A 24,140-nucleotide genomic window follows, 5' to 3' on the forward strand; every position below is an offset into this window, starting at 1 on the left:
TTAAAATATGCACCAAAAGCCCCGTTTAAAATGCAAAACAAATACGGAGAGAAGAATGACAGGCATCAAAGTAAATTTTATTAAAATTAAGCGTAAACATTTTGACACAAGCCGGGCAGAAATGAAAGAAAAGAGTTATATAAATGCAACTGCCAGAAGCAGAAACTGCATTTAATTGAAAAATTGTGCAATCCAGAACATTCTGCCCTCTCTTTCACCCAGCTATCTCCGCCTCTTTCTCGGGAACCCGTTTGAAAAGCGACTTCTCCTTCCTCAATTGATATTAATTCGACTCGAATTGAACTTTATTTTTGTTTATTAGAGAACATTGAACTCAAGACGATTGCCGCCGACAAAACCACTGACGTCACGGCCCGAGGCAAATCGAAATCATTTATTTAATCAGACATTATGGTTTACGGACAGCGATAAGCCGCAACCTCCAAACTCCCCTTTATCTGGAAAGCAAACATGAAACAAACGCATCCGAAACTCATTATGGCATATCGATTTCTATCTCCGTCTGATTTATTAGTGCAACTAGTTTAGATTGTAGCCAACTAGTTTTGGTGTTGCTTCTGGGCTTAATACAATTTAATTATTTCCCAAGTCGCTGTCGGTTGTCTAATTATGAATGCCGCCTTTACATCGCCAAATACAATGTCAAATTGATTACATTTTGAGGCTACCGACCGATGGCTAAATCAATTAGAGAGTTACGGCAGCTTAGATTTACGGTCAATATTGAAATCGGGCGAATATGATGCACACTTTCACTTCAATAATTAAAAAAACAGCTTTCAATTTGTGGCCATCGAAAACTTATTTAAATTTTAATTTAAATAAATGAGAGACTTTTCGCTGAAAAATTTGCGAATGATTTAGCAGAATAATGAATATCTAAATTGGAAAAACAGATCTAAAGTTTTTTTTTTGTCAAGAAATATGAGCTGCTGTCTGATAGCTGTAGCTTTTTAAACCTGTTTTCATTTGTTTTCTTATCTTAATACAACCCAGTCCCTATTTTTCTTATCAGCACAAGTTTTTCTTTCAACCAAATATTAATGTATTCGTAAAGTAGGCCATACATGCAATTAACTTTTTACAGCTTTTTCTATTGATAATTGAAGCTTAATTAATGTCAGATTTAATGCTCAGACTTTTAATGCTTCATTTGCTTAATAAACTACATTTTTATGTTATTATAGAGTCAGTCTCTTTACTTTGTAAAAATTTATTTCCATTTTAATTAAGCTCGGATTTGGCAGGTCTCTATTTTCTGTCAAGTTTCTTGGTTTTTGGCAAGTTTCAGATGAACGATTGGCAAACACGCAACTCCAGTCAAAAAGCTGGCGCTGCCGTGTGCAAAAACTATTAAAACAGGTGGTCAATACACTCACCCAAAAATATATGTGTAGTTTTTCGTTACGAAAACATGCAACTGGTTGACTAATTTCCTACCCAGTTTTCTTATCCATCACGCCCCATCTTTCGAGGAAACTCTCCCTTTCTCCAACATTAATTTGATTAGATTTCATGGGCTGGCGATAAAAAATAGTTCTATATGGTAATAAAATTTGTGTTTGCCCTCGGGCGTGCGTGAATATTTAAAAAAAAAATAAATAATCTCGCTTTTCGAGGGTGTAGTTTTGATGGTTTTTTAATTTTATTATTTGCCTGGTGAATAAATGATGCGTGTTTTATGGCGACGCTGATGGATGGGGCTGCCAAAGGCGTAGAAAGCTTGGCCAGCAAGGGTTAATGGCAGCCAGAACTAGACATTTGTGTTTACGTGAAGTTGAACATTTAAATACTATTAATGAGTACAGCATTTTAAGTTATTTTTAATCTATCATTGCTTTTTTTCCCTGCTGTGGTAAGCTCATATTTTATTTAAACTTTTTTTTTATTTATTTTCCATGTTTTTAATGTTGCTGGCTTAGAGTTATTTTAATTAGTTGAAACTTTATCGGCTTGGAAAATTCCATTTTCCACATTTAATTAGTTATACATGCATTTTAATTAAACAGAGACTTTGCAACTCCCTCTCCTGCATACAAATGAACCGCAAACAAATAAAATTCGTACTAAAGCTTGTTTGCCCAGCAAATTTAATATTGTTAAAAGTTAGAACTCAATTTGAGAGTTCAGTGGGGTTACAAACTGAGGGAAAGGTTGAAAATCGATTTAATCTGTGCATTTGCCACATCAATTTTGCTTTCCCACTTGTCACGTGAAGTATATTTTTTTGGCCATCTTTCACCTATTTTGGGAAATAATTTTTTTGTGGTGCCTGGAAGTTTGTGGCGGCAAAAAATCTCCGCGTCATTTATAAGCCATTTACTCATCGAGCATTCCTGGACTTTCAGTTCCGTCAGCTGTCGCTGCTGCATTTTACTCGAGTCTCCCTCTATTTTTAGAGGCTTTTTTGCGGCATTCTCCAAAAGAGCAAAACTCTCGCAATTAGTCAGCTGCTTGTCGCCGAAAAGTGTCAAAATATTTTTGCTAGCAACAAACAGCTTTGCCTTTCCTTATTTTGTTTGGGTTTTTCTTTTTATTTTTTACTCAGCATTCTATTTTCCCTTGCATTGAATCAGAGAATTTGTGCAAGTTGGCTAAAAGCCAGGGGATGGAGAACAAGGGGAGGGATATATAACTATAGATGTGTATATTAGAATATTACTTTCTTGAAATTATATAATTATTTAATTTATTTTATTTGTAAATAATTGTTTTTGTTTCTGATTTATATGCTTTAAACTTTCATCAAACTTCCTAATATATAACTAAATAAATGTATCAATTTATAGCTTATTTTAACTACTTTACTGCTATTATCTTGCACACATCTGTAGGATAAGCTGCCGTGTGTCGTGGCCAAAATGTCACGTATACGTCGTGTGGCCTGCCACAGAATCTGCTTCGCCTCCTTCTCGATTTTCACGCCTGTCTCGCGCCGCCTTTCCACTTTTCCTCGCCGGCTAGCTCTGTTTTTGCTTTTGTTTTGCTCGACTGTAGGTAATTACGTCATTAACAAGAAATTTGGAAAGTGCTCGTCATAGAATTTTCTTTTTGGCTTGTGTCAACTGTTTGGCTGCTGTTCTTTTTTCTATGGGGTAATTGCCAGTCTGTTTTTGGGGTAATGAATGCTTTTCGAAAGGAGGCACTTTGTTAGTAGCTAAATTCAGATTATAAATAAGCTGATTATTTGCACAGAGTGTTAACTATTAGGCAACATTAATTGCTTTAATTTAATTTAACAATTTACATAGTCTATCTAGTTGATGGTTATTTCTTTCATTGTATGATTATCACAAATTTTTCACTTAATAAGCTCAAAGAATTATATTTATAGAACCCTTAACGATTGCACTCAATCATGGTAATAGAAATACACCTAATAAATATAGGACTACCTTTGGTATCGTTTGATATAGAACTTCCAAGTAAATATAATTATCCTAATAGGGGATCGTTATCCAATCCCCAAGTTGCGCCCATCAATTTCCATATTTCATTGGCAAGTCAATAGAACTCCCAACCTGAAACGAACACTTCTTGCCAACTACCTTTTGCATTTTTGATTATTTATTTTGCCTGTTTTCTGTGGCTCCTCGTTATTTGTTCCCTAATTAGATGTCACAGACATTAACGAACATTGCCAGGAGTGACTGTTCAGTTCTCGTTGCCCTTGCTATTTTTGCTTGTGGCACGCCTGACTGGCCACGCCCCCCGTCGGTAGATAACATGGGCGGCTGGGCGAATGGGCGTCGGAACCTCTAGGCTATTGAACCCACTCAATGCCACTCAACTCTACCTGTCTGCGTATATCGGCGCTATATCACTCGCCTTTGATCTGGAACTTGGTTGCCCACAATTTGTAGTCATCGTCGTCTGGAGTTGACATTGATTTTGATTGCAAACTTTGATGTTTGCATATGCAACTCATTAATGCAGTGGCACTTTGGCATTGCAACTTTATCGCAGAGAGGAAACTTTTGCGCCACGCATTTAATTAAATAAGTTTTCTGTTAACAACGTCGTTTCTTTTTTTTTTTTTAGGGGGCAGGGGGGGCACTTGCAATATTGACAACAATTTATCAAAAACTATTAAGGCTGGCGCCATTTTATGCAAATCACTGTGCACAGTGAGTGTCATTTATATGCAATCGCCTGGTTCGGTGTGTCTGGCTCTGTCAACTGGCATTAGCATCAGCATCAGCATCAGCAACACCATCATAATCATATTTCCAGCTCACTTATGTAGACAACACCAGAAACAACACAGCTATATAGTGCTCTTTGTTGGGTATGCACAGAGAGAAACATTTGAATAGTTGGAAATCGGACGATGAAAATTACAAGACAATATAGCATTGAGTTAAAGCCAAAGCAAAGACACCCTGTATATTGTTACGTTTAATCCAGTCTAGTTAATATAGTTCGTTTTCACACCTTCTCCTGATTAAATAGGTACTCCCTTAGTTTCTCCCTGTTTGCGAGTTCTTTGTTGTCAAATCACCTCCCCCTTTTTAAGCCCTCGGGTTATGTTTTTGAATTGCCATTTTAGAAGTCAACAACAGCTTACAGTTATGACTCCAATGGCCCCAGTAATTGAGTTGCAGTTTGGTGGAAAATGGGAGAGGGGTGCTTGGGTACTTGGGGTCTTATGCAAAGCACTCCATGGCCATAAATTGCTTGGGCTTGAGTTGCTTCTTGCATTGTTTAAGCCAAATTGCTTTCGACAACAAGCCAAACTATACACAAGGGGTTCGAACGAGAAGTTATCTCAACACTCCAGCATACACTTTATCGCCTGATTTAGCTTAGCTCACATATGGGTAAATAAATAAAAAGAAACACATTTTATATATGTATATGGACAGTGAGAGATACACATTTAAGTTATTTTCTGTATGCAATTGTCAAAGTCGCTTTTATTCTCGTACCAAACTGGTTTCCATGTAGTTGGTGGTACTTGGGCACTGTGGTCAGCCGGGTAAAGAGCGGATATTTATTGAATGTAGGGGCTTTGTGGAGGTCGTTTTGGAGTGGTCATCTCAATCAGTGTCAGTGCAGCGGCTTGAAAGTTGTGAAGAGTTTGACAAATGATTGTTCAAGTGGCAATTTCCTTATTGGGATGGTGCTTATACACTAGAAGCCGACGGATAATCGAGAAGTCCAAGTGTAAATGAAGGAAATTTGAATAGGGGTTGTAGGTGTTAGATAACACAGCGTATTGCTTTGTGAGTGACCACACAATTTTATTACTAAACACAGATCAATATTTGTCAATTAGTTTACCTATTGCCACTCTGCAATATAATTGCTGACCCACTTGCTTTATTTAAGCTAGCCACAAAAAATTCTCACTTTTATGCGTTCTAATAATAGTGAAAAAACACAATTTAGAATCATTAATGCAATCAGCAAACCAGGGAAACCAGACACGCCTCCCATTGAAAACCACTTGAAAAAAGGCAACAAATACCAATTTTCATGCCTCACTGAACATTTAAATAAGCGCCTTTTGCGAAATGTTATTATTTGATCATTTCGACAAACAACAGAATTAAAAAGAAAACTTAATTATACTGCTGCGTTATCGAGGGGAACGAGAGATTCCCCCTCGAATACAAAAATAAACTTAGAAATGCATTTTCTATTTTCGGTGGAATATTTTTGGTTGGTGTAAAATTTGTTGATTATTCATTTGGGGAAATGCAGTCGCCACGATTTTCCATCTCTGGGGTCACCCTGTTTATTATGTGAGACCACGCTCGGCTGATTTATGTTCATTTCGTTTATAACAACGAAATCTGCGTTTTGTTTCCTCTGTTTGTTTGTTTTGAAGTTTTCCCAATGTATATATAGAAAACAGACAACTTGATTGGAGCCATCATTACGCAATCACCGAATGTCACTTAATAAATCTCTCACATTTCAGCGCAATTAAGTGATTTGTTTGCCTACATTTATTCATGTATATTTTCTCCTATTTATTCACAGGCGTCACAATGCGCGAGAAAAAGGGAGGAGCCCTTCAAAAGCTCAAGAAGAGGCTTTCGCACAGCTTCGGCAGATTAAGTGAGTAGAAATTATAACTATGTACCCATAATTCTAAGAGAAAACTAATTATTTTCGCCGTGATCATGTCTATAATCTCGGGAAAACTCGCAATGAGTTGAGTCACTCTGTGATTTGTGTTTCTATGTGGGCGCAGTTTCTTTCAAACAATAGTTAGTTATGGTAATGCAATCGTCCATAGATAAATTTATGTATATGTGCATTAATGCAATCCGAGTTGCGGCTTCAGAAAAACTTGTTTAAATCAAGCGGGCGTTGCTGAAAATGTCAAACGTAAAAGTATATGTATTGAAGCAAGCAAAATGTATTTAATCACTCATCAGAGCTTCAGTAATATTTTATGTTCATTTTAAACCAAAATGTACATATTGTACAATGGTATTAAATTGAGTTAAAATGCATTTCCAGTTAAACCATTGACTGTTCCTTGTTAATACCTGTAACTAAAGCGTTCAAAAACCGATTTCGCTTTAATTTTCCCATTGAAAACATCAAGTTTTTTCCCAGCTGTTATGAATTCAAAACATTTCCTGCCCCAAAGAACACGACTTCAATCAACTTTGCCTCTAAAAAAAGGGACCCATCAACTCATACCGTCTCGAATTTTTGCATTTATAAAAACAAAAACTGAACTTCTTTTATTGTGTCCTTCAGCTTTTTCTGGCCGAAACACACAAACAACTCTCGAATAAAAAGAAAAACCAAAAATGCCATTTTTAGTTAAAAAACTTTTGATGCTGCGAGACCGCAGCAGATACAAATACAAAAGGCAAAAATAAATGCAAAACGCATTCGCATTTTTCGACCGAAACTTATCGATTTCTGCGTTGGCATGGTGGGAAAAGCTTTTAATGGTCTAAAAACGCATTTTGATGGGTTGTCAGTTTAGCTTTTTTCGTTGGGGTAATTGAATGCACTCGTTGCCCGTCGAATGCAATTTGACAGACAAAAGAGCCCAAAATATGCCAAAAACTACTACTACTGCGGAAAGTGTAAACATATTTTGATGAATTACTTGATCGAATGTGTGCAGTATGGTGTGGTGTGGTGTTCCCCCCTCTAATCTTTGGATTTCATAAAATTCGCCATGCATTTTGATGGTTTATTTAGGCATGACATGGAAACCCGTATAGTTTCCACCACGTTGACTCAGTGGAGAACCCGTTTCGGTCGCTTGATTTTGCGGCATGCGGCATGCGGCTAATTGTCTTTCAACGCCCACGCAAACGGTTTTATTTTCGTTTTTTTTTTGTTTAGCTTTTTTTCTGCCTTCATTTCTTGTTCCAGAAACTAGTTCGGCGAACAGCTGTTTTTCTTCCCATAATCGGAGCGATTTTGTGTGCTTTGCCAGCTAGTCAGGGGCGTAGTCAAAGAAACGGCGGCGCCAAATGTAAAATATAGTTTGATTGCCACAGGTAGGCCCCTGAACATCTGACTAATGGTCTTGATTGGCTGGAAATGCAGCCATATTTGGCTTGAGTATTTAATTGACATTTTGTGTCGGGGCTTTTGTTTTGAAATACCGAATATATAGCCTTAATTGGGCTCATATGTTGGTAAATAAGTCGTTTCAGATTTCGTAGAAATGTAGATGTACGGAAAATAATTAAATGACCAGGAAGTAGTCATATTGAATGGTAATAATTAATTTACCAACTGATTTTCGTTCATCAATTCGGCTGAATGAATTCCTTGCTGAATTTTGTTCTCATTTTACAACATTTCAACTCATGTTCAATGAGCAATTTTACTATTTTATTTCGATGAAGAATGAAATTTGCAGCGCATTTTCTCCACCACACCCAATATGTCAGAGTTTTCTCCTCGGAGTTGCAGCAGCACCCCCGTCAACAATTGGGCAATCCTTCAAGCGGAAACAATTTCAAATGCATCTTGAGCTTGCATTGAAACAATTTCTCACGATTTTGCCATTTGGGAGCTTCTGTTTCGCCTCGGCTCATAAATGTTGCATTAACTAAAAAAAAAAAGAAAGAAATAAAACATCTAGTAGCGTTTGGCTTTATTTCAGCAGAAGTTTAAATGTTTTCTTTGCATTATTGAGTAGTTGTGTGCAGCAGCTGGTTGATGCAACTAAAAAGGGGGAACAAATAAAACCAAGGAATGTCACTCGAGTTGCAAGTTGTCTGCCAAGGCCATTACAACAAACCCACTAACTGTAGTTGCTAGTTGTTGGACTTGTCTTGGCTGTTTGTCAGCGAACTGATACTTGCAGCTTAACTATCGTTAATTGCCCCACGAGCTGCCGCTTGTGTTGCCTCGTTTTAATTATACCCAGCTCTGTGTGTCTGTAACTCACAGTGGCTGCTTCTCCTTCTAAACTGCTTCATTCGCCGGCCATAAAAGTTATGAAGTTATAAGACGTTGCACAAGAAATTAAGTACCTACACGCTAAACAATAAAAGCAGAGTTCCGTTGAAGGGCAGTCAAGTTATATTGCCCTTAATAAAATAGAGGAAAATAAAATCATGGTATCTTTCTGTTTGTTTCTGTGCTAAGACTAAACTATTAGAACTAAACTATTTAGAAACTGTGTTTAAAATCGTTTTTATGGTACAACACTTGAACTTTTTTCCAGTGCAGCTTAAAGTTACAGCGTTTCCTCTTCATAGATCACAATTGCACAGAGCGGAATCACATACATATATCTTTTATGTATGTTTACTTGCAACGATCGAGATTTCTTTGTGATCTCTTCTGCTTTTTGAGCTGGAAATGATTCATTGGATTCGTCTTTCTTGAGTTCGTGCTCTTTGATAATTTCTGTAGAGTGGTTTTACGATAAAAAAAACATGTTCGCAGTTGTATTTTCTTAGGGATTATCTTACAGGGATTAATTTAAAAAAACTCACAAGAAATTTGAGTCATATTCTTTCAGAATAAAATAGTACGACAGGCACTTAAATCTGGCCACCTCGAGACTTAGATAAAACTACAAACACCTCTCAGCTGAAGTGAGAAATCCTCAACTTATTTAACCAACAATTGTGACACTTAGCCCTCCTACCACTTCTGTTCTGCCCCTAAGAAATAGAGGATAACTTTACTCGACTGAAGTGAGATTCTTGAGATAACTCGAGGCTCCTTTGCTCCTTTTTGGTGTAAATATTTTATGGCGTCGAATGTCCGACTTTGACACTTGGTTGTCGGCTATGGCTGCTATATCGTCGCCATTGCATCAACATCATCATCACCGTCGACGTCGACTCTATTTCTTTGTGCCAGTGATACAGTTCTGTACACTGTTTCACCTCGCTCTTTACCATGTTTTTCTCGTTTCTGCAGGCTTGTCATAATCCTTTCTGATAGCATTTTATGTCACAAGCCATGGCCAAACACACTCGACGTTGTCTATGCCTTTAACCCTTGACTGGTGTCCGTCTATCTGGCTGCCAGTCGCAGCCACTTGATAACTTTACACTTGAGCTCACTGTCGCTGCTATTTTCAGACCTACTCAATGGCAAAATGAAAAAGAAAAACAAAAAAACACTGGAAAAACAGAGAAAAATGTATATAAAAGAATCAGCAGCCGAAGACGAAGCGCGATAAGCAGCTAATGGTCGCCGACTGTTGATGCTTCCTCCTCCACCGTCTCGCTTTTATCTCCCGGAACTCCACACCCACCCTCTATATGGTATCTCCCCCACTCACTTCCCAGGTCTTTTCAATGCCCTCCGAACAACTAAACTGGACTCTGCCCGCATACGAGCTGCTGATACAGTGATAACTGCTCTGAGTGGATCTGTAGTTCACTTTGCGAATGATTCATGGCGTGGGTAGACTTACTCTAAAGAAATGCGGGTCCTAAGCTTTAAATTGATTTGAATGCGGATTTTGATGTGATTAAAAATCTGTTTAAAACTGGTTTACAGCTTTATATCCTTATACACTTCAGTTGTATCTTTCTATAAATAAGTTCGAAGTCTTTCTTAAACTTGACCGAATGATACTGCGAGTACTGGTAAGTTTCTTTAACTCCAGTTATCACTGTACCATCGCAGTCCATTCAAGTGCCACTGAGCAGATTCCGCTATCAGAACACGCATCGTTTCTCGCTTTTCGTCTCGCTTTACCATCGCCTTTCAGCATTGTATTTACGCTCTGATTTGTGAAGAGCAAGAAACGCTACAGATGCCATCGGCCCCGCCCACATCCCGAGAACTTTCCGCCCCAACTTATCTGAAGATTTGAAGTACGTACATATATGTGGACAAATCCGCTTTGGTGGTCTGTTTAATATGTCATGTCATTGATATGAAAACCCTCTTTCATTTGGTTTCAGTTTTATTTTCCGGCATGTGTGTGCTGATCTCCGCGATGGCCACACGTCGTATGAGTAATCACGCACATGACCTTTCGCTCGCTTAAGCACATTTAATGCATTTCCCCGTACCCCCACCCCCAACCCCCACTAAATGTTGCACTATTAAATAAGTTATATGAGAAACTCGCACTCATACATGTTGCCAGCGCAAAATCCATAAACCGGAAGATTTTTTTACGCTTTCAGCGCGTTGAAAAGAAATTTATGCGGGTATTTTCTGTGTTTTATTACACGAATTTCTGAATTTCTGAGTAATTTAGTGAGGCCTCTCTCGTTGGAGGGTTTTCCTCGATTTTTCCGTGCTTATGTTTGTGACATTGATGAGTGGCACTGGGCACTGAACTGCATATGGGGTTAATGGTTCAACATTGCGAAGGGGTTAAAGGTTTCGAGAAAAATAAATGAATATATATATTAGGTTTGGTTTTTGTACGCATTTTTATAAAATATTTAAATAAAGTTACTTAAATTCTTGACAAAACATTAGGTAGCTAAAAAATGCATGATATTTGTTTAAATAAATACAGATTCTACCTACTGATTACCCGACAACTAGAAGCACTTAAAATGCACCTGACAGTCCCTGAGTTGCATTACATCATTCGGCTTGTTCTACTTCTGTCAATTATGTGTGTTTATCTTTTTTCACCGATTCCCAAACACATTTTCCAATTTCAAACAGCTTAACCCCTTGGGACACCGTGCTCGGGATTATTCTGCATTTTTGCCCACTATCATTGACTGTCCATAAACATTTTTTCCCCCCAGGTTCCATTTTATTATTTTACTCTCTGCCGGTGACAGGCGTTTCGTACATGTTCGATAATTTGTTTTTAAACGGCTCATTGTTGCTGGTGTTGCTGATGTTGCTGCTGTTTCGACTCTTGTCGAATGGGCCCATTTACAGGTACATGTGTTATGTGTTGTCTGGAGTTGAAGAAAAAACCAAATCTTTTTTTATATGCCAGGCCAAGCGTCAACGTTGCCTGGAAAACGTGCCCTGAATGCGAGCAGGTTTTTTTCGCTTTATTTTCTTTTGGAGGCTCACCGCCCATAATAAAAGTATTTTAAGTGAAATTCACAACCTTCCGACGTAAATCGTAAAAATTCTGTTTTCAACGAGGCTTTTACTATTTTCGTTGTTTGGTTTCTTTGGCGGTTGTGTTTTGCTGTTTGGCAACGCGGGTAGAATTCAATTAGTCTGAAATAGTTTGGAAGTCAATTTGCAATTAGCTACAGAGAGAAAAAATGTTTACCTATTAAAAATAGTAATAGTAACATTGAAGACATGTATTTTGCATGTTATATAAACTTCCAAAGCTAATATCTAGCAAAGCTATAAATTAATTTAACAAATTGTATAGCTTGCTATAGAAATATTTTTTAGTGTAACTGGGAGGCTTGCCGCCAGCTCGTCTGGTTCTCATTTTTGTTCCTGCTCAACTTTATTTTTGGCTTCTTTAGCTCGTTGTTCACTCGTTCAATGACTCTAATTCTGTAGTGAATGTCAAGGGATCCTCCTCCTTCTTCGCCGCCCCGCTCTTTTGCCATTTCTTAATGCAGTTTTCAATTTGCCATTTCTGCTGATGCTGCGTTCGTGCCTTTGTTTATTGTTTATCTATGCCGCTGCATTTTTTTCTCCCTTTTTGTATTGTTTATTTTCGGTGGCTTACGCTGACGTCAAACAACGTTCACGACATTTGCGATCGGAAGACGACTCTAACACGTCTTGCACTATGGGTTTCCCTTTCCGATTATTATGTTTTTTGCATGCAAAGTGCAATGCCAACAGCAGCAGAAAAAGCAGAAACCGTAGCTTCAGCGATAAACACAGCCAGACTAGACACCGCATAAACAAGGCAAATACCAAAAAATTGGTAGGGGTTGGCCACAAAAGGCTTTTTGCATTTTAATAGAAATGTTCTGGCGTCTTGCACGCCAACCAAGACTCAAGCTCAACTAATGGTCCCTTATTGTGGGTGTGGATAAGAGTTTATAGGGGGTACACTACATGGCTTATGGGAACATAGAATTTGAAATAAAACAAAAGGAAGTTATTGGAAACTTTGCAATGTATTTTCAATTTAATATAAACATTAATATAAAAGAGCAAGGAACGGCTTTCAATCTATAACTGCACAACGTGAGCTTGCTTCTAAAGAACTGCCTCTCTCCGCGCTTCTCACATCGTTTAGCTTACCTGTCAGCCACATTATATAAACCTCTTTGCAAAATTATTCCCACTTTAATCAGAAATCATTGAATTCACTGCTCGGTTGGCAAAGAGCATTGTGCAAATTTCTATGTTATGCTACATAGCCCCACCGCTTACCCCTTGCATGTGCTCATCATCGATTGTTGTCTGACTTTTAGCCATTTGCGGTGGCGCGGGCCTTAACCCATGCTCTCCGCTGTTTGGTGGCGCGTGACTTTGAAAATCTGCTCTCACATATAGATTTCCATTCTGTGGCATATCTCACAGACTTATGCTTGTCAATGCAATGCAGACTCGGTGCAGACCGACAAAATAACAAAATATTATGCTACGTGATTTGGTCGGCGTTTGGCTCGATTCCCGATTTCTGATTCCTGATTTCTGATTGCATTTCTGCAATTGTGAAATATTTCTGCCGCATTGATTGCGTGGGCGAATAAAGCTGGATATGGAAATGTGAAGTTTGAGGGGACCGAGAGACCAGGACCGGGATTGAGAGTTCTCCAAATTGGTTGCCATTTGGTTGGTGCTCCGTGAAATCCACTTGAGCGCTGGCTGCTTGAGTTGGGGACGTCGACGCCCACTTGCTGCCACAAAAAGCGTAAACATTTAATTTCCATGTGCCACGGGGAGCGAAACAAATGCAAAATAAACCAAGTGTTAAATATTTGACATGGGGCACATGACAACACGAGGCGAGATTGCAGAGGAGTGGCCGCCACTCACGTCTAGAATTTCTTCTTCAGCCTAAGGCTGGCAACTTTGCTGCATTTCCTGACAGCTCCGACTGTCGGCATTTACCCCACAAATCTAGCCAAAAAGCCCACCCAGCTGTACACTGGTCTGGAAATAAGAAAAACTAATTTACTTCAACTCAATACTAAATACTAAAAACGTTTTTAGGCCGAATAAATAATCAAGATGCTTCTCAAAAAATTGAGCTAGTAGAAAGCTCTAATTTATTTTCGTTATTGAAAAAATAGGTCTGTGAAATTCAATTAATTTATATACATGTACATGTAGCAAGGCTTTTAGTCTACCATTTAAGAAGTCAAACCATTTTAGTTCAATTTTGCATATCCCTGAAAGCACTGTGCTCTTTTGGCCGTGTCATGTGCTTCGCTAATGAATTTTGCTTGCTGGGCAGGTCGCCACCTCGTCATCAAGGGGCTTTCCCGGTCTTCAGGAAAATGTCAGTGTCGGCGTCCTCGCACTTCATTATTTTGAGTTTCCCAGCGCACTCACTCTGCCATAATTTCTCCTTTCTTTTCACTTAAACTGGTTCAAGGTGTTGACTCTGTGCATGTGTGTGCTCACAACAAATGTGGCACCTGCATCGAGGTAATGGCTTCCTTGTACTCTTCCTTCCATCAAACCTTCAGCCCAACGCGCCCATGTTTTCCCCTTTTCGTTTATTGTCTGTCATGTGGCCGTAAAATGATTTCCTTCTTAGCCAGAGTTTTTCAGCGAGCTCTCGCCTTGGAAATACTTTTCCATATCTTTGCTCTTGACACTCTTGACTCGGCTGCACAGTTTCACAGCCACAGTTTTAATTACAGTTTTGCTGAAACTGATCCAAAACGGCAGTAGACATTCCTCTAGACATCCGTCTTCTGTTCATTGTGCCAGTTTGTTGTTTGGTCTGCCGCTTAGCCCCGCCCACAATTTACAGCTTTTGGCTATTGTCTCGCTTGTTAGGGTCTGGCCGGCATTTTCTTTTATTTCCCTTTTATATGTATATGTACATATATTTTGTTCCTTTTTCATATATTATTGTGTGTTTCCTCTGGTGGAAATGTTTGCTTGGCTGGCTGCCTGGCTCAAGAAGAGCAAAACATACACTTGGAGTGGGAAAAGCTGCTCAAAAAGCCGTGAGTGGGGGGTAATAATAAACCACGAAAGGCGCATACCAAGCGTCTACAATTACCGTTGTACATATAAATCTTGAGTGGGGGGGAAAACAGAAACAGAACAGGAAAGGCCGAGTAACATATTCCAGTAAATTGTTAGAGGAACGTGGAACCCGGGCAAATTGAAAATTATTTTCCATTATATTTTACATTTACTCTGACCATGGGTCAGTTGTTTTCTAACCAGAAACTGTTTGATGCTTTCGCAGGAAAGTTGCGAACACTGCTAATTCAAATTTACTACCCAGTTGTGCAGAAAAAGCAAAAAAAAAAAGGCCATTCTCTGCGCGTCCCAATAACTTAAGGTAATTTACTACGCATTTTTGTAGCAGCTCATTTCCCTGAAGTTCTTAAAAAACTAATCTGAACTAAATACATTTGTGTGAGCGAGTCCAAAGTGTTTTTCAATTAGTAAACCTGAGCCCAACGATGACTCAACTTTCCTTTAAGAAAACTACTTCAATTAGCAACATGCCTGAGTGTTCTGGGAAAAAGTTATCGTTTCCATTAGCAGGAACTCCATGGGTTTATTTACAGGTAAATAAACAAATGATTGCATGCAAATGAAGTGCACTGCGTTGCTGATCAAAAGACTCAGTCAGGCCTTGCAGTTAAATCCCCCAGCAATCGCTGAGAATATATACATATATAAAAATTTGTCTTCGCCCTGAGATTTCTGTGTCGTCTGCATATCGATGAAGTTGAGCGGAGAAGTCATCACGTCGATGCTGATGACAAACCAGATGGCGGTGGCAAATATTGACAATGGCCCAACAACCAGGGGCAAGAACGAACTCTCTTTTGAGGTTAACCAACCCGACCGCCAAGCACTTGACTGACTTTTGTTGCAAATTATTATTTGTATTTTTATTATTATTATTATTGCTGTTGACTCTCCTCCATCTCCATCTGTGCTTCCATCCCACGGCTGCCGCTCAATTTGCATTCGGCCAGGTGGAGAAGCGGTGGCACAGGACTTGCATTTCAATGACAATATTTCCTTTCGCCATCTTCCGATTGCCTCCAGTCAGTCCAATGGTCTCCGCTCGCCAGAGATGGCCAGCGATATGGGAATTACATTTTCAATTTAATTCGTTATAGGTAAGGAAGTATGAAATAGGCTTATCATGATACAATATGATGTGATTATATCTTTTAATGTGACTTTAATGGCAGCCTAGCGCTTGAGAAATTATTGTATTTAAAACGGTTAGATTAACCATGACTAAATGGCTTAGCATAAATTACGTTTTTTCAGAGTTGTGTAGTTCTATTTTGAATATAAAAAGGACGCATCGCTAACTACTTGAAAACAAACTCTAAAACAATTTGATATCTTTCGCAAACTCTTTTCCCAACTCGCTCATCTCTGGCTGGCAATTTGCCTTTGGTTAGTTGCTTGGCTGGCGTTTCATTTTGATTTGATTACATTAGTTGCAAGAGTCCCAAGCTCCGCTTTCCACCTTAGGGATATCCATTTTAAAGTTCATTTACCCACCTCATCTCGTCCTGCCTTTTGGCCTCCGGTCGAATGGCTACACTTCCGTCTTAGTTAGCCAAGTGCGGGGATTTCTAGTTCGTTTGTCATTCAGACTCCTCTGGCATCTCGTTTTTCCCATCCATTCGCAGTTTGAAAAAGTTGATTCGCTTCTTGGACAAGTTTCCTCATTTCTAGTACAATTTTTTTTTTGTGTGCTGCACTTGTTTTGGCTTTTACAGGAAATTTGCAAGTCATAAACAAGTTTTTGCTTTTTATTTTACTTGTGTGCGCTCCTTTTGGATTACTTCCCTTTTTGGGCATATTTTTTAAGGTTTTTGTCTTAGGGCGCCGCATGGAAGTCGTAAATTTGTGAATTACTTGAGAAAAAGTTCTACACACTTTTTGGCTTATTAAAAACTGAAGTTCGTTGCGGAAATAGTTGCTTGCCAAATGATAAATAATTCTAGAACTTCGGCTTCTCGCTCATTTGTAGGCATCAAAAGTTTGTAATTGAAATCCTAAGGAAAGACATCATACGTTAAATATTTTATTGACTACCTTTTTTTAAAATCTAAGCCGTGATTTACACAGATTGCCAAACTTTCCAAACGTCATCGAATTTTTTTTTATTTTTCCGGTGCCTAGGTGTTTTTGTGTGTGCCGTAACTCATTTGACTGAAAGCTTTTCGGTGTTTTGCCAGTTATTCTCGAATGTCCTTGAGTGTTGCCACAAAAAAGCGTAAAACAAAAGAACCAGACAAGGCAAAGCGAAAAGTTGTTATAGCCATCAATCAAAGTTGGTCAAAAAAATACAGGGAGGTGAGAAGTTCTAGTGGGCCAACATCTTGTTTCCTTCGGCTGCAGAAGAGGCGGCATATCGTTCAATGTCAGCAGGACAGGTGTTGTCAGTGGGTTAAATTGAAGGTGTGCAAAGTTGGGACGCAAACATTTGTTGTGGCTGAAATTAGCATATGAGTCATACTCTGGCTGGCTTCTCGTTGGCCAGGCCATTAAGAATAAACAGTAAAAAACTAGCAAGTATAACTTTAAAATTATTAAAGAGTGCACTGAGGTTTTATTATTTGCCAGTAAAGTATTTGCAGGTAAAAAAAAATATAAACATTATATACAAAACTATTAATATTCATTAATTCTAGATTTCAATTACATTTAAAATGTTGAATTGTAGTTGACATCGAGTTACTTCCAAAGAACTGATGACAAGTTTCTACCATAACTTTTTCTTTACATTAAATAGATTTAGTTACATGACAGCTGCGTGTTTTTCCAGGTGTGTAAAGACGATTTGAGGGCTTGTTTTGCTGGCAATTAGCGGAGAAGAGCCGGAGCAAGCGAGTCCTGGCAATCGTCCTTTCCTGGCCACTCGTAAATTGTCATTCGCAAACATTGCACATACGCTCAGTTGAACTTTACAGTTGGATCTGTTCAGCTTCTGTTCTTTTCTGGCGTGCTGATTTTCAGTTTTCCCTAGGTTTTTGTGTTTTTGTTTTTTTTTTTTTGTTTGTGCAGCCCATTTTCGAGTTGACAATTTAAATAAAAGCCTGGATGGGTGTGCAGTGAGCATGTGCTCTTTGCTACCAACTCTACAACTCTGGCGATTTGTATTTCTGTCTGCCTTCACTGATGCATTGTCAGTACACAATATTTATAGCACTTTGACTAGCTCTAATGGATTGCAGATGTGGCTTTAACTTCTTAAGTCTGGACTGATTAAACTGGTTTAGCTTTACTAGCTAAACAAAGCTGATATATTGTTACTCCTTAAGAATTTACTTACTCTTTAAGAAAGATTTGTGTACATTTTGTGATTTTAGCTAGTTCCTATCACGTAATTCACAAACTAAATACAGTTTCCCCGCTTTTCCACTTGACATGTTGGCTTGCTTTAAGCCTTTCTATTAGAGCACTGCATCTTGTGCATTTTCATAATTTTCTTTTCGTTTGCTTTTCATCTTTTCATTGCGTTCGTTGCAATGCAAGCACACACACACACACATTTCTGAGCTCGTTATGCACAAGAAAAATACGAAGGAGGAAAACTTGATTTGTCAACTTCTTCGCCCAACAATGCCTGGTCTTTTTTGCAGTCCGTATGTTTTGTATCTTAAGCCAAACAATGTCAACATAGCTGCCTGACATTTTGCCAACGAATTTTCCTTACAATTTTCGCCCACGAATTTTCTTTATCATTTTGTTCATTTGTGTGACATAACTGAAATGTTTTCGCTGTCATATGATAATAGTTTCGTTGCCTTGAAGTTATTTCAATGAGCGTGGGAATTTCGATTTGTTGTGGCATGTGCGTTGTGTGTGTCCTGGAAACCTGTAATTGAATTGCTGGAAATTATCGATTGTCTGGGTAGTGTCGTAAAGCCCTTACATCTGCCCTTTGCCCTTTACACTTTGCATTTTAAAGCAAATCACTGGGAGAATCTTGTCTAACCCGCATGTAACTGTCAACTTAGCTCGGGCGCAACTTTGCCTTTGGCCTTCAAGGTGCCTCTTCACCCAAAAGCCGCCCCCTACTTTTCTCACCCACCCTTTTGTCTCCCGTAGAGGAAAACTTTTGTCAAACGACTTTCGCATGCATTTTTAATGCAAAGGCCAGCTAGAAACGGAAAAAAGTTGAGGCAAACAAGTTTAAACTAACTGCCTGGGTTGGTTTTCTGTTGTTGGGTGGCAGGTGAGTGGGCGTAAAGAGGGTGTTAAGTGGGTGATGGGGTGGCTTCATATTCGCTGACGCAATGCGACAGCAGGAAAATGTACAAAAAAAAATCGGCTTCACATGCCCAACCAAACCCTTCTCTTTTCCGTTGACCAGCGGCCAAAAAAGAGCTGTAAGCCGGGAAATTGAATTACTTTGCTTGTGCACACGCCCACTTTCCACACCTCCCACCGTTCTTTTTTGTCCCCCAATTCAAACTCACATGCACAAAATAATCGTTTCCGCTTGACTTTACCCCAATTATGTCAAATCAAATTGTTCACTCTCAGGCCACCGGAAAATTCAATGCAAAGAATAAACGCTTAACCCTTCAATGACCCCACAAAATGTGACCGAAAATCAAGAAGATTTCCAATCAAAATAATTCCCAGTGGGCAGAAATCAATAGGGGTGGTTTATAACTAATTGGTAGCATGCAAAAAAATTAAAGAAGCTGCAAACATTAATAGTTATATTATTAAAAAAAATATAGCATAGATTCTGATAATAAAAAAGGGGATCAAATGAATTTTGTTCTTACCGTTATTTTTAAACTTTGTATTTTCGTAGCCACTCCATACTTTACTTTCTCAGTGCACTTCGTTGCCTTTAGATTCATAGAATAATTGAAACATTAACTTTTGCAAAACGGCAGCCCATTTTTTGTCGGAGATTTAAATTCATTTGAGCAGGGCCAGGAGTTGGAGCTGAGTTCTTAAAGCGGAGTTCCGAGGAAGTGGCCTCGGGGACCCGGACATGAGCAACTGCAAAGAGCTGGGGCGACAACATCCGCATCGTCATCATCAGCGGCCTCAAAGGAAGCACTCAATTTATGCAAATCGCATGTAAATCTGTTTGAAAGCCCGCGTTTGCTGAAAGGGCAGGAGAAATGCAAGCCAAATTGTTTGCCATGAGACGATGCCACTGAAGGATGTTTAATACACAAACTTGAAAAGTGTGAATATCGTGCGTTAAATTCGCATTTTACAGTTTGAAGGCGACTGCCGAAAATTGCCAATAAAATGGAAATGCGAAATCTAATAAAAGAAAAGCTGCAAAAGAGAGACATATGTAAATAGATAATGGCCCGGCTATAAAAAATAATGAAGCAAGACGTGAGCACAAGTTGCGTTGATTTTGGGGGAGCGAAAAGCCGAGAAAACAGGGCACCAAAGCTGAAAATGAGAAAATGCCAAAGGAAATATCTTCTAAATTGAGAATCGATGGAAAGGCATTTAAGCTGCAAAAACAACCAGAGGAAAAGAATGAGAGCATAGTGCAAGTTCGTTAAATCCGTAAAGATTTAAGAGACTTTAAGATACTGAAATCAATTTGTTAGAAAAAGGATCATGCAAATGCTTCTAATTATTTAAAATTTCTGTACATTAATATAAAACTGCTTAGAATATTAAAGTTTTCCCAACGTTAAGGAATAACCCTAGGCTATATCCACCCATATCATTCTTTAAAATCCGGTTTAAGGCTGACTGCATTTCAAGTGCAGTAGGTAACAAACAAGTTGAAAAAAATAAAGAAGCTGGGCGAACATAAAATGGCAAAGGCGCAGCAGGAGCAGTAGCAATCGTGCAACAAGGACTCGACTCCCTCGATAACCGGGCCTCCCGTCTCGTTTTTCGGTGGCCCCAGGTGATGGCATTTTCCACCCCCTTAACCCACGTTGCCCCCCATGCCGCTAATGGAGTTGGCTGCTGCTTCGTTTGAGCTCAAAGTGCAGACACGTGCCACGCTGGGCTTTTTATCCCAGTCCACGGATCATGAGTCCACATTCGCACACAGTGGCTGCGAAAATATTGCCCCCACCATGACAGTTGTCGTCGCCTCCTCTTTTTCGCATGGTTGTAGCATTTTCGGTGGTTCAGTGGACCAGTGGCGAACGCACCGTGACGGATTTGCATGGCCACCAAAACCTGAAACCACCACCTCAACCATTCACCACCACCCCAAACCACCCACCCCGCACATACATCACTCAAAATGGGCATAACAAAATGCACACAAAACAAATATGTAGAATTCAAAGATTTCTTATAATGAACAATTTTACTACGTAATAGTTTATATGGTAAACAAAATCGTTGTAACAAATTCTTTGCTGTTTAGATTACTTTATAGTTGAGAGCTTGATACCTTGTATTTCACTTGCCAGTTATTTTCCCCAGTGCACGACATAGCAACCCTCTTTTTGGGAGTTCCCTGTGCTGCTATCACAAGCTGCCACACGTTGGCATTTGCAACATTCAACATTTTGTTGCCATGTTGCTTATCAGCCAGGCAGCACTGTGATTGGGGGTGGTTTTGCATAATATCCGAATGGCCAAGTTGCGAAGTTGGGGAGCTTTAGGACCTGCAATCGATATGAGGGAACCCTCTGCAGTTTGCGGTAGGCACACAACAGTTATGACCAGCTCCAGAAGTGGACTTCCAACCGAAGCCCCACTCCGAGCCTCTTGAAAAGAACCCAAACCCCAGAGCAACGTTAAATACTCGATAAGCGAGCTCGCCTGCCTTGTTTTCCTTTATTTGCCCAGTTTTTTTCGCTTATGATTTATGTAGAAAATTGCCGGGTTGCCAATGACAGCCATTGATGTAAATTTAGGGTGTGTTTTTTATACAACATTCCACTTCCACCAGAAATTGTCAACAAATATTGCTTCAACATATTTTGTTTCACACTTTTTCCTTTTCCCATTTCCCCATTTGCATTTCTTTATCCACTTTTAGAGTTGTTTCTAATTTTAAACCAATTAAAGTTGTCCCAACTTGCAGCTTCCTGAGACGCGATAAGGTAATCCCCGGGTTAAAAGGTTTCGCGAGGGCCCGAAAAGCAAATTAATATTTATTTTCATTAAAGCTGTCGAAAGTTTTAAATTTCCATTGCCGAAAGTTTGTACTCTTCCCGGTTTGCAGTTGGAGAAATTGGAAATTCAATTTCATTTTCTTTCGCTTCCTGGGCGGTCCTTCTAGATTGACATGTTCAGGTGATGGAGGAAAGTTTCAGAAACAGATACAAACAGATTTTTGGCTTTTTTTTATGGGTTTTTGTCAGCTAATGAAAATGGGAAATTTTGAAACCTTGTTTTGTGGGCAGAAAGCATAACACTCCCCTAAAAAGTTATAAAATGTTCTTTAATGCATAACTATGTTTCGCTCAATACTTTCCATTTACAAAACTTGATAGCCTCAGAAAAATAATATCTCTGCACCGATGAAAGGCACCATTCACATTGCATGGCATAGAAAATGGTATACGATTTCCATTTAACACCTTCGTGAGCGCAGCAGATAAACCGACTTGGGGGGCGGATAGGTGTTAAGTATCGAATTCATGGCTAACATTCACTTTTTCATGCGGCCACTTTGTTCACGTGCCCTCAGCAAATGTGTTAAAACTTGGCCAAATCGCATTAAATTTAATATAATTTTGTGATTATCAAATTTGCAACTCTCGCTCAACCAGCAGCATCATCATTATCATTATCGCCATCATTTGCTTTTGAATGCTACATCACGTTCGCCGCGCATTGTTGAATAATGAATAATCTGTCATGACAATTGTCAAGTCTTTCCCGACTCTGTGGGTGACATGGAAATTTAGCTGCAACAATTTTTTTCTTTCGCCGGCGTGTTGTAAATCAAATTTGCGACAGTTTTCCTCATTTCCTGCACACGCAAAAACAACAGAAAGAAATGTGGAAGCCAACAAAAAAAAAAACAGAAACACATAAAAATCGTAACCAAATCATTAGCAGTTCATAAACAAAACAAATTTATTATAATTTGCATACTTAAGTTGATTGCGTGATTGTTTTGTGCGGCTTTTATGAGAGGCTTGATTGGTCAGTGAATGTAAAACTGTGTACCATATTTACCTCGGTATTTAGCCAAATTATTCCAGCTATTTCAATACTTCCAAGACTGTTATTATCTTTCTCTGTGGCTTGAGCATTTCCCAGAATTTCTTAAGCAAGTTAAAGCTCTTCGGTGTCTTTTCCGAAGCAACTTCAAGAAAGAACAGACATTTTTCACACTTTTGTATTAATGCATGCATGCCAGACAACTAGTTTAGTGTCAACATTGTATGAGTAATGAGGCTTAAGAGCAACTGAGCTGCAGGGATAGAGACGGGAAGATCTGAACGGAAAGGGATAGGGATATATAGAGATGGTTAGTCACTGGCAGAAGAAGCCTTTTGTTGCGCCATAAGCCAAGTCACCATCAGAAACAGTTGGTATTTACACGGAAACAAATATTTGTAAGGAAAATATGTATATCAAAGTTAATGAAGCCCTAATGTATGATAGTCATAAACAGTAAATTCAAAATATTTAGGCAATTTAATTTACATAAATTTACCTTACTTTGAGAGAAGAATACCAGTTATCCTTTTGTATTTATTCATGTGTAATCCAATTGCTTTCCTTGGACTGCAGGCTGTGCTCCTTGCATGTGTAATCAACATTAAACTGTATTTTGTAATCAACCCACACACAGACGCATACTTACGCACACATGTACACTTGGGAAAAAGTTTGCCGGCTCAGCAAAGGCGGAAGTGAAATTGGCAAAGGACGAGTGAGAAAATGCCGCTTGCAGGTGTCGTCCCCTTTTTCTTTCCTTTGGTTGGAAAAAAAGAAAACTGCAACTCATGCAAGATGCGAAAGGTGGGGGGGGATACATTGCGGGTGTGAGACTCAGAGCAAACACATTATAAAATCTATACACGCTCTAAGCGCACTTTTAACCCATTAACGCCCCCACAAAAGCCAGCCTCAGTGCTCAGTTCAGTTTCAGGCGGCTGCTGGCTTAATGTTTGTCAGATGACGTGGCTGAAAGTTGGCCAAACCTGGGAGCACTTGGAGAAAAATACCGCAGTCTATGGTTCACAAATTAAATAAATCGGTTTCTTATCTGATAACTAGCTTTGGTATTAACTGTAATTTTAATAGTCTAAAATTTCCTTTTTATTAATGGAAATATACTTATATATTTGACAACTAAAACTCTGTTTATTTCCATATACCACTGTTCTCTAGTCCCCAACTCCCGTTACTTACTCGCCGTTCCTTCCTGAAGAAATAGTGTCAACTTGCGTTGGCGGCATTTTAATGCGAGCACCCCTATCCACATTCCACCCTCATTTTTTAGGGATAGCCACCCCAAGTATTAACACCTCGGTGCCCTGCCGCTTCAGGCTTTGCATTGTCTACTGTTTCCTGCATTTTTTGTTGTCCTATTTTTGTGCCCCACGAACACAAAACGTTTTATCGTCCGTGCATAATACATTTTGTCTAAGCTCCATGGATGTTCTTATTTCCTAGCTGTTGCTGCGTATTCAACTTTATTTCTTATTTTTTTTTTG

The 24,140-nt window shown here is 39.0% G+C and overlaps 1 protein-coding gene across 5 annotated transcripts in view; it reads left to right on the top strand.

Annotated features, from left to right (window-relative positions):
• The window catches only part of LOC6532833 (cyclin-dependent kinase 14), a 91,919-nt gene that overhangs the window by 32,194 nt on the left and 35,585 nt on the right, over window positions 1–24,140 (top strand). For all 5 annotated transcript variants that reach the window (XM_039374203.1, XM_039374202.1, XM_039374204.2 and 2 more), the window contains one exon: window positions 6,010–6,087. In XM_039374203.1, coding sequence (XP_039230137.1) covers window positions 6,010–6,087 — 78 coding nt within the window. The remainder of the gene's footprint in view (window positions 1–6,009; window positions 6,088–24,140) is intronic.

Source organism: Drosophila yakuba, chromosome 3L, assembly GCF_016746365.2.
Source record: "Drosophila yakuba strain Tai18E2 chromosome 3L, Prin_Dyak_Tai18E2_2.1, whole genome shotgun sequence".
Classification (NCBI taxonomy): Eukaryota; Metazoa; Arthropoda; class Insecta; order Diptera; family Drosophilidae; genus Drosophila; species Drosophila yakuba.